Source organism: Pseudorasbora parva, chromosome 1 (genome assembly GCF_024679245.1).
Source record: "Pseudorasbora parva isolate DD20220531a chromosome 1, ASM2467924v1, whole genome shotgun sequence".
NCBI classification, from domain to species: Eukaryota; Metazoa; Chordata; class Actinopteri; order Cypriniformes; family Gobionidae; genus Pseudorasbora; species Pseudorasbora parva.
Window position 1 is genome coordinate 57628744 of NC_090172.1, and position 11921 is coordinate 57640664.

General features: G+C 37.8%; 1 protein-coding gene across 1 annotated transcript; it reads left to right on the forward strand.

Annotated features, from left to right (window-relative positions):
* Nucleotides 1–4647: 4647 nt before the first annotated feature.
* LOC137078742 (thialysine N-epsilon-acetyltransferase-like) lies at nt 4648–11550 on the forward strand. The gene is made up of 6 exons (XM_067446388.1): nt 4648–4852; nt 5336–5387; nt 5505–5588; nt 8729–8830; nt 8910–8950; nt 9040–11550. The coding sequence occupies exons 1-6, from the start codon at nt 4790–4792 to the stop codon at nt 9211–9213; spliced, it is 516 nt and encodes a 171-aa protein (XP_067302489.1). The 5' UTR covers nt 4648–4789; the 3' UTR covers nt 9214–11550.
* The last annotated feature ends 371 nt before the right edge of the window (nt 11551–11921 follow it).

Here is an 11921-nt window from a genome sequence, read left to right on the forward strand (position 1 = left end):
AACGGCAGCATTTTCCCCTCGCTTGCGTTAGTCAGCCTCAGACAACGGGTCAGTCAGCAGCTAGCGCCCGTTACTTCAACACTGGACCTGTTTTGAGTGGCACGAGGCCAGTTTCTGAGAGCGAAATCTGAATATAACTGTTCAAATGAAAGCATCCCCACCCTGTCTGTATGCCTGAGTCAACGAAGCTATATTTAGCAGCATATAGCCTGCAAACTCTGAAAATACAGTTTACACCCCTGAATTGAACAGCGACTTTGTGGTGTGGATGTGTGGTGCTATTGATTGTGCGAGCTAATGCCACAGCTGACACTAAATGCATGAAAAACTGGTTAAATAATTATGCAGTCTAAACACTGAAATTAGAATAGTACAAATACGCTTGTCAATATGATTCATGCATTTTGGATATCTTATAGATCTAATAATATGTTTATGTTGTTATATAAACTGTTCACATAACAGCCTATATATTATTTACAGTAATAACCTGAGAATGAAAGGCCTTTGAGTTTACTGCATTACTGCAGCCTGTCAGACAATTTCATCTCATTGAATGTATGAAATTAGGCTACATTTAAAGGAACAATAGGTCATACCAAATAAGCTATCCTAATGCATGTTGGCCAGCAAACATTTTATGTTCTCATGTTCAATGTTTCAAGGTTATTCTGGCTTTAATATTGGTTGAATATGCATCATATTTGAATGATTCATGAAAGAATGTGTGAGGGAGTAATAGTTTGGTCACTGCATCAAGTTAATAATTAAACGGCAATATTACTAGTAATAAAGTAACTGTTAAAAGTCCTCTGAAGTGACTGAAAATGTGCATTATTATTCAATGTGTTGAAGTCATTTCCACTGAAATAGGAAAACAGGACAGGACATATTGAACAACTCCTCCCCTTTCAAAGTGTTTAGTTTATTTCACGGCCAGAGATTGAGCTCCGTTAAAGCCACAGTTTCCTCCTAATCTTCTCCATGTTGCTTTAAAATACTGCATTCTGTGCAGAATTCGTTTGTTCGTTTATTTATTTATATAGCACCTGACATACCACCGTTTACTGTACATTGCAGTAAAAAGGAAACCAACAATACAACAAGACAAAATACAAAACATCCATGTACTGATAAAATGCCAGAGAATACAGATACTTTTATATAATACAGACTTTTGCCTGCACTATAGGGCTTAATAAGCTCAACTAAATATTCAGGCACTATTCCATGCAGTGCTTTAAAAACATATACTAAAATTTTGTACTGTATCCTAAAATGTATTGGTAGCCAGCCTAGAGACGCTAATAATAGAGTAACATGGTCCTTTTTTCCACCATTCATCGCCTTGCGGCAGCGTTTTGTACAAGCTGCAAGCGTGCAATGTGTGTTTGACACGTTCCAACATAAAGTGCACAACAGTAGTCTAAAGTGGAAAAAATATATGCATGGACTACTTTTTCCAGGCTACTTCACTGGCTGAGAGTATGGGTTTCAATAATAAATAATGTGTTCGATTTATATAGCGCTTTACATTGAAGGGGGGAATCTCCTCAACCACCACTAATGTGCAGCATCCACCTGGATGATGCCACGGCAGCCATATTGCGCCAGAACGCTCACCACACACCAGCTGATTGGTGGAGAGGAGACCGAGTGATGAAGCCAATCAGGAGAGGGGGATGATTAGGTGGCCATGAAGGACAGAGGCCAATGGGCAAATTTGGCCAGGATGCAGTTTCAGTTTGGCTATTGCTCTTAAATAAAAAAGAGGCAATTACGGACCACTGTCTTTATCTGCCGATCAAAAATTATGGATAAGTCAAATATGACTCCCAAGTTCTTTATTTGTTCCTGAGGGTACCCCTTCCATGGGCCTAAGTTATCGATTACTGTTGGGCTACCAGAATTCAAGCTTAATTAAGATTAAGTGATCATCTAGATTTAGACCTCTTGTATATAAAGTGTTCACATAGGCAAATTTGCTTCATGTATACCCCGGAGTCGAAATCAGGCACATATAAATGTCAGGAAACACAATTCCTTCTGCATGCCAAAATCCATGGATTACTGGATCTTTGTTGCAGTTTTAGGGAACACTTATAATGAGTCCAAACTTTAGTTTAATTGACAATCGTTAATTTTACTCAAGTTTTCGAGTCTCATGCAGCATCACTCATGCATGCCACTCACTCCGGCTGTGTATATGCATACCCTCTATTTGGCAGAAGTAAAAGACTAAGTTTTGAATGCTTTTATCCAGGGTTTAAAATAAACACCCACCAAATGAAGGTAACAATCAGTTTTGCTGGGTAACACTGTCAAATCAGCCAATCAGGTTATACTTATTATGTTCACTTTGCTAGGGGAAGTTTGTGAAAGCCAGATCTGCTTAGATTTAGCGCAAATACTCAATTTGTGAGTCAACAAGCAGCGTATTACGCATGATTTGCACATTTCTGGCTTATTTGAATATAAACGTCACTACACAACAAATAACGGCACGCTTGTTCAATTGCTTTAGTGCAATTGAGCAAATATGCCGTTATTTGTTGTATATATTTGTTAATAGCGAAGATTTAAAAAAAAAAAAAACTAATAATGTGGCAATACTTGCCTGGGGTATAGCTAACCTCAGTGAAAAAAGCCGAGCAACGAAGCAGACCTTGGCTTAGCCTGAGTTGTTTTGTTCCGCGTGATGTTTGATGTTCTTTGTACTTTATTGATCTGTCCACCAAAAATACATTTTTGGTGATGAGGATTAAAGAGGAAGGGTGGAGATGGCTGGATGACATGATTTTGTTTGAATATGAAATTAATGTATGAAATCTAAATTTTATCAAATATAGGCTATATTGTGATAGTTATTATGGTTTATTTCTTTTCTTGGTAATACTTTACAGTAAAGTTGTTAATCTTTTAACGTGTTAACGTTAGTTAATAAAAGTAGCTACAGCTGTTCATTGTTTGTTTATGTTAGTTCACAGTGCATTAACTATAATGTTAACCAGGGCCGTGCACAGAGATTTTGAGGGGCAGTGGCCCAAACCAAAAAAGGGGCACTATAAGGGGATTGGGTATCATCTTAATATATAAAATGAATAACAAACCTTTTACAATCATACAGTAAATACAATTGTTAGGCTTTAGTATTAATTCAATTTATGTTATTCTAATTATTCTTCCAAAAAGTTGATTCTGGGCTAATTTGATATCTTTTCTATTTAAACTTTTTATTGGAGATTTAAGTAAATCAGAATCACTAAAATTATTGAATATGTTTTGAGACAAAGGTCTTGTTTATGATTTATGTAAATCATATGCAACAGATTTTTAATAACAGAATATGAAAAATTATGGTATTTGGGGTAAAAGGCATATTTAACATGATGATAAACAGCTGACTGACTTCCATTTGCTGGCATGACATGGTTAAGATTCAGCTTGTAAATATCTTAAGTTGGGTGTCCATCTTAGAGGCAACATCATATTTATAATAAAAAAATACGATAATAATAATATAATACAAATATATTTAGTTGTTACAACGATAACACTATTAAACTATTATGGAATCTCATTTATTCAATGTTTTCAGATCATTTTTATATTAACATTTTAATATTTACTGAACAATAATTAAATATTTTATTAATCAAAATAAACAGAAAATACTGCACTGTAAAATGTGATTAGTTGTCCTTACTTTAAAAAAAGTATGCAAACTTGTTGCCTCAAAGTAATCTTAAGATTAGTGAGTTAGAAAAGCTTGTTTATTTTAAGTCTATAGAAGGATGTGTGGAAACTGATTGCCTTAAAATTCTCAAGTAAGCTGAACTTAACACTCAGTTAAGTAAGCTTAATTGCATCAAGTTGTGCTTACTTAAACCATTCAAGTCAACATAATTCTATCTATGAGCTGAGGAAGTGTATTCCCAGAATGCATTGCAGCATGAATAAATTAATCACAGGGCAATCGTAACTCCGTTTTATTATTTTTGGCGTTATTTTACCATTTTATTTGCTGTCTTTTGTATAACCCCATTAATGACAGCAAAAGAACTTGTAATGGTCTTATTAAGTGTAAAAAAAAAAAATGTTACCTTGTTGATGACCCCCCTGTGCACAGCCCTGATGTTAACAAATATAACTTTTATTTAAATAATGCATATAATTAGTAAATGTTGAAATAACTTCATGTTAACTAATGTAGTTAACCAATGAATTCTTATTGTTAAGTGTTATACCCCTTTTTGGCTAGTAGAAGTTCTGAATGGCCAGGGCAGTAACCTAAAAAATTGGCCTGTGAGTTAAAAAGTTCATTTCAAACCCTGCCTTTTGTCTTCTAAATGTGAATTGTCATTATTTTGGAGCACACTGTCTTATAGATAACAGTCATGCTGAGATATTCATATCAAAAGCCCCCAAAAACACGTCAATTTTGATTTCATGGGGACTTTAAAATGGCTGTTATGAGTCAGCTTTGAATATAACGTTACAGAAGAAATGTTTCTGTGGCTCAATCCCTCAAATAATTACGTGGCTATATCTAGATATGTCTGATAATAATTATAGGCCACATATTTTAATCTACCGTAGATTAATCTAGGACTACAATGTCATATAAGTACATGCAGATGGCGCTGTTTCAGCAGATTCGTCTCTAAGTTCCGCGTGCTGAGACTCAGTCAGTGCAAAGTAAACACATCTCTGCCATTTCTTCGTAATATTCCACGTGGACAAACGCTCAGATTTTGTTGCGCAGTGTGTTATTATTGTTGATCTCAGGATGGACTACACAATCCGGGCCGCCACGCTCGAGGACTGTAAGGACATCTCGCGCATGATTCTGGTGAGTCGAAACGCCCGCGTGCCTTCGGCCGCCGCGCGCGTCCATTTCTGAAGAATTGGAAAGCTCCTCTGCTGCGTCACCGAAAGCACGCGCGGTCTTTCATTATCCTCCAAATTGTGTTGTTTAACCTGTAAAGTGCGTGTAATGGCATCGGTGTGTATGACATGGTGACAGTAAGCCATATCACTGACACACACACACACACTGTAATCTGACACTTTCCTGCTTGGAGAGCTCGGAAACGTGCAGTAGGCTTGATGAGCTGAATGACTGACGTCATTTTAATGAAGATGAAAATCAGATAGTGTGACCGCTTCAATAAGCAGGTCATGTCATGTATTAAATATGCATGATTAATAAAACCTTGCCACAATAGAAATCTTAGAATAACTATGCACTTTTGTTGATGTCAGAATACTGAAAATTGTCCTTTGACCAATGCAAAAATCAATATAGACTGTACTGTCAAATTCTTCACACTAGGAACTGGCAGAGCATGAGAAAGTTTCAGACCAGATCAAGATTACACAAAGAGGTAGGCATGATTGTCACATCTCTCCAAATACAATGACTTGTTTGGAATTGTTCATGCGGTGGATTGTTTTAGTAAGAGTTTGGAGCTGGTACTAATCATCATACTTCTTTACTTTAGATCTGGAGCAGGATGGATTCTCCAAAAACCCTTTTTTCCATGGAATTATTGCTGAAATGCCAGAGCATCTTAAGTCCAGAGATGGTGAGAAAAAAGAACCGGGCTGCCTGATTCAATATTTCTCTTTTGATCAACAATCCTATTAAAACATCAGATAAAAACTGCTGCATTAGGATACGCATTTGTAATCTAATCATTTAGTGATCTAAATGTGGTTTGTTAACCACATTTGTTATCTAATCTGGGCATGTGTGTCATGTCTAGCCTGAGTGCATTGATGTTACATAAGCTTGTTTTCCCATATTACTCTCTTTTGCTTTACCTCCCCAAAGTTACATTTTTTTAAAAGGAGTCATGACATGAGAAAAGAAATTTGCTTTGATATTTTGACACTCCGTAAGAGGTCTTTGTACCAAAACATCCTGCATGTTTCATAGCTTAAAATGTACCGCTCATTATAAACAAAGCTTTTATTTAATCAAGCTCCAAAAACGGCTCATACACCGGGCAAACACATTTGCATATGACTGCCTCTAGCAAGACTTCAATGAATAGTATGCATCAAAAGATCATTATAATCACTGTCGCTGCCTATACTGGATACAGTATACAGATGTGCGCTCAGTTTCTCTTTACAGACTTCAGCGTCAGAAACAAAGTGGATGGTTTATTTAATGGCGTCCCGGATCACATCAGAGGATTATATGTTTGTTCGGATCATTTGACTGCAGATTGTTTTGTAAACAAGGCACTGTGTAAAAAAAGAGTTTACAAAGAAACTTATGTTGAAAAATTAAGCTGCAACTGTATTTGGATCTGACAGATGTGGATTTTTTTGTACTTTATTGTCATTATAAGTGTACTTCAAGGAACATAATCAAATAATAAACATAAATCCATGTCACGTCCCCTTTAAGTTGAATTGCATTTACATATGCATGTTAGAAACAAATGGTTGTGGCAAGCCATATGTGCCAATGTGAAAAAAAAAGAGTAATGAACACAATACTGATATTGTGGTAACTCTATGTTTTGCAACTTTATATTGTTAAACTCACAGTATTGTTTCTGAGTTTGGTGTTTGCATTAGAGATGCACCGATCGAGCTGTTTCATTTTGTTGCCAAAAGTACAGACAATAATGTCAGCTTCACTCTCTTCTCTCCGACGGCGTAGTGAGTGACACACACCCACGTTCTCTCACTCTCTGGTCTCATTCGCTCTGGGCAAATATTTTATAAAATCTTGTATTGAGCAGAAATGTACTAATTCCTGCAGGTTTCACGAGCTATATAAGTGGAGTGCTCTGCCGCCACTCAAACAGCTTTTGAGTCGCAAGTACCAAAATGTGGCTTACTGCACTTAAACTGTCAAATACATACAAATTGTGTCAGAATGCAAGTCTTGGTCAATATTCAGTTAAACACAGTCAGTTCTGGAACGTTACGTCGTAAACTAAATAGTTTATGCAATGTTGATAAAATAAGATAATGCATGTTGTGTAACAGTATATTGGATCAGTGAATTCGCTTGTAAATTGACAGCAGCCTAATACACTCACCTAAAGGATTATTAGGAACACCTGTTCAATTTCTCATTAATGCAATTATCTAATCAGCCAATCACATGGCAGCTGCTTCAATGCATTTAGCGGTGTGGTCCTGGTCAAGACAATCTCCTGAACTCCAAACTGAATGTCAGAATGGGAAAGAAAGGTGATTTAAGCAATTTTGAGCATGGCATGGTTGTTGGTGCCAGACGGGAAAAATGTTACCTGGTCTGATGAGTCTCAATTTCTGTTGAAACATTCAGATGGTAGAGTCAGATTTGGCATAAACAGAATGAGAACATGGATCCATCATGCCTTGTTCCCACTGTGCAGGCTGGTGGTGGTGGTGTAATGGTGTGGGGGATGTTTTCTTGGCACACTTTAGGCCCCTTAGTGCCAATTGGGCATCGTTTAAATGCCACGGCCTACTTGCCTACAGAGCATTGTTTCTGACATGTCCATCCCTTTATGACCATTGTGTACCCATCCTCTAATGGCTACTTCCAGCAGGATAATGCACCATGTCACAAAGCTCGAATCATTTCAAATTGGCTTCTTGAACATGACAATGACTTCACTGTACTAAAATGGCCCCACAGTCACCAGATCTCAACCCAATAGAGCATCTTTGGGATGTGGTGGAACGGGAGCTTCGTGCCCTGGATGTGCATCCCACAAATCTCCATCAACTGTAAGATGCTCTCCTATCAATATGGGCCAACATTTCTAAAGAATGCTTTCAGCACCTTGTTGAATCAATGCCATGTAGAACTACGGCAGTTCTGAAGGTAAAAGGGGGTCAAACACAGGATTAGTATGGGGTTCCTAATAATCCTTTAGGTGAGTGTAGTCCTGCTGCTGTCTGTCATGTTAATCAAAGAAAATGTCTGCTCTTGACTGAATAACTTTAATTGTAAGCATTAATCTATATTTAATTTGTACAATGATGACTATCCAGTGTTATTTTACATTTAATTACTTTAATTTCTGTAGTATTTCTTAAATAATGTTAAAGTAACCAATAGACTACTATAATGACACTGGCTTGTAAACGTGAGCATCGTGATTATTTGGCGTTTGAAAAAAATAAAACCCATGAAATTATATTCATATGACATCTGCCACTGACTGTACCTGGGATGAAGACATTTCACACGCGCCGCCAGAAGAACACCTGAATGTGAACTCCTCCTGCAGTGTTCAGGGGAACTGTTAGTGCTGCACCAACCCGCGGGGCCGCTTTTATGTAGTCATTTGGCCCGCCCCGCACCACTGTATATATTTTTACAACCCGCCGCGCACCCGCGACCATTAAATAACCCGCAGACCCCCTATGTCTATGAGACGACCCGCGCATCACTAGTTCAGGGCTATCAGGGTTGTCATGTCAACAAATGCACGCACGATGGCATCTCCTGTTGTAGGATGACAGAGTTTACGACAGTAGTTGAGGACACTATTTTTTCCCAACTTTAGGGGGACCCCGAGAGCAAAAGTTACCAAGTGCTGCTTTAAGAAAAGTAGATTTTTGTTCGTATATTCTGTCAAGTATAGTTCATAGAAAGAAAATCGGAATCAGCAGGTCATACATACAAAAAACAAAACAAATTGGAATCGGCGCATCTCTAATTGTGTTATTTAAGCCATCAAGCTGACAGAAATGACTCTCTTTACAGGTCATACCAAGATTGGTTACTCTCTATACTTCTACACGTACAGCTCATGGAAAGGTCGGGCAGTGTACATGGAGGACCTGTATGTGATGCCAGAGTTCAGAGGTAAGAAATCGACACTGTGTGCTTTTGTTCATTTGAATGTAACATAAACTGATTAATGATTTTCTGTGAGTATTTCCAGGGAAAGGCATTGGCAAGGCTCTGATGGCCAAAGTTTCCCAGGTGAGCGAAGTTTATTTATGCTAGATAACGGCAGCATGTGCAGGTGGTCATAAGAAGCTGTTGTGATTTGTGTTTATGATCACCCTTAGCTTGGTCTGGCTGCTGGTTGCACCCAGCTGAATTTCACTGTGCTGGACTGGAACAAGTCATCTCTTGACTTCTACCGAAAGCAGGGCTGCTGGGATGTGACCTCCGACCTCGGCTATCATTGTATGCGCTGTGAGGGCGATGCCCTTGAACATTTGGCACAGGGGGACCTTTAAATTTTAAAGCACATTTATGCCCCTGTCAATCCTAGACCACAGCCACAAGTAACAAGTTGTTTGATAAGCACATGAAGAGAGTAAGTTCAGTTAAAATGGGCACAATGGATTAAGTAACCATGCTCATCTCCTATATCAATTTTCTATATAGACCAGAAGCATTGCAGAAAAACAGCCACCAGATGCTGCATATTTATGTTAAAATGCACATGCATTATTCTACACATTTAAATTGTGAAGTTTGGCCTAACCAAAGATTCAGAAGTGCACTGTAGTGTTTTTGGGAATCACATGTATTGGGCATATTATCACATCATTATTTTGTACCAGTGGAAAGAGTGGAAGTGAAATTGTTACAGTTGTTACTGATACCATTATATTTTCTTAGATATTCTATTTAAATAGCCATTTTAGTGTTTAGCCGTATGTGTCATTTTATTTGTACATTTTAATGTGTTTGCTTAAACATCTAGTCAGTCTTGCTTACAAATCCACCTTATCTGAAAATATACTCAAGCTCTTAAACTACAGTGCATCTGTAAAGTGTTCACTTTTTCCTCATTTTGTTACATAACAGCCTTATTCCAAAATTCATTATTTTCCTCAGTTCTACAAACAATACCCCATAATGACAAGGAGAGACAAGTTTGTTTGAAATATTTGTGAATGTAAAAAAAAGAAAAGAAATCACATGTACATAATTATTCACAGACATTGCTCGATACTTTGTTGAAGCACTTTTGGCATCCATTACAGCCTAAAGTCTTTTTGAGTATGATGCTACAAGTTTAGCACACCTATTTTTGGGCAGTTTCTCCCATTCTTCTTTTTAGGACCTCTCAAGCTCCATCAGGTTTGGATGGGGAGTGTCAGTGCGCAGCCATTTTCAGATCTCTCCCGAGATGTTCAATCGGGTTCCAGTCTGGGCTCTGGCCGGGCCACTCAAGGACATTCACAGAGTTGTCCCGTAGCGACTCCTTCGTTATTTTGGCTGTGTGCTTAGGGTCGTTGTCCTGTTGGAAGATGAACCTTCACCCCAGTCTGAGGTCCAGCGCGCTCTGGAGCAGGTTTTCATTAATGATTCTCTCTACATTGATGCATTCATCTTTCCCTCAACCCTGACTCGTCTCCCAGTTCCTGCAGCTAAAAAACATCCCCACAGCATGATGCTGCCACCACTATGCTTTACTATAGGGATGGTATTGGCCAGGTGCCTGGTTTCCTCCAGACATGACACTTGCCATTCAGGCCAAAACGTTCAATCTTTGTTCCATCAAATCAGAGGATTTAATTTCTCATGGTCTAAGAGTCCTTCAGGTGCCTTTTGGCAAACTCCAGGCGGGCTGTCATGTGCCTTTTACTGAGGAGTGGCTTCCATCTGGCCTGATTGGTGGAGAGCTGCAGAGATGGCTGTGCTTCTGGAAGGTCATCCTCTCTCCACAGAGAAAAGCTGGAGCTCTGTCAGAGTGACCAACTGAATGGACTCCAGTTGTAGAAACATCTCAATGATGATCAGTGGAAACAGGATGTACCTCAGCTCAATTTTGAGTGTCATGGCAAAGGCTGTGAATACTTATGTACATTGTGCGTGTTATTTTTATTTTTATAAACTTGCACAGAAACAAACAAACTTCTTTCACATTGTCATTATGGGGTATTGTTTGTACAATTTTGAGGAAATTAATCAATTGAATCCATTTTGGAATAAGGCTGTAACATAAAAAAAAAGGAAAAAGTGACGCACTGTGAATACTTTCCGGATGCACTCTATGTTGTTATATATGGAAAATTGATTGGTACTCAAGTGTTACAGCCCCCTAGAAGATGATGTGTCATTTTACATTGTACGTGCACATATGTGAGCCACACACCTTTCTCATCTAACATTTGATAACTGTGACCATGCATTTGTTAGTCATAACAGAGAATAAGCTCACAGAAACTAGAGAAATGCACTACAATTGTGAATAAGCAGAATCCTATATGTTGTTGGTTAGTGGAACCATGACTGGATTTAGCTTTTCTGAATTGTTTACTTTGTAGAAGAGTTTATTGCATTTTGCCTTGTAGATCAATTTTGTGCAATATTTAAGAGACTGGATATTTTTATGTTAAAATCTTGTGCTGTTACTGAATACGTCACAAACACGAACAACATATAACTCGCAAGTACCTCAGTCTATACATTTAGTTAGTTGTAATTGGTAATGTGTTTGACCTGCTAGAAAATAACTTATTTTGTAGCACTTGGCTAAACTATAGCTGCTGTATCCAATGTACTGTAGATTCTGAATTATCTGTTCTTTCGGTCCTCAATAAAAGTATATTTGTGTGGGGTTTATTTCACTGCATGGGTTATAACTTACCTAAAGGCCTGTTCACACTAAACTTAATAACTATATTGATACAGATAGCTATAAAAATAGATCTAAACATAAAAGAGTCCACACCAGCTATAACGATAAGACTTTCAGAACTATTTTCACCAGCTGATGAACTGACTGAAACTCAAAATTCATCTTGCAGCACACTTAAGAGTGAAAAGAAATATACTGTGCATTGGTGTTGAGGCTAATAATAACAGTCTAGTTATTGTTCTTGGTGTGAACAGGCTTTAAAGTATTAGTTTATTCAAAAGTGAAAATTCGCATTAATTATTCACCCTCATTTTGTTCCAAATTAAAACTAATCCATATGAATTGAGCCCT

Coding starts and splice junctions, on each gene's coding strand:
- LOC137078742 (XM_067446388.1), top strand. CDS start 4,790: ATGGACTACACAATCCGGGCCGCCACGCTCGAGGACTGTAAGGACATC. Junction 4,853..5,335: donor ACATCTCGCGCATGATTCTG/GTGAGTCGAAAC, acceptor TCTTCACACTAG/GAACTGGCAGAGCATGAGAA. Junction 5,388..5,504: donor GATCAAGATTACACAAAGAG/GTAGGCATGATT, acceptor TCTTTACTTTAG/ATCTGGAGCAGGATGGATTC.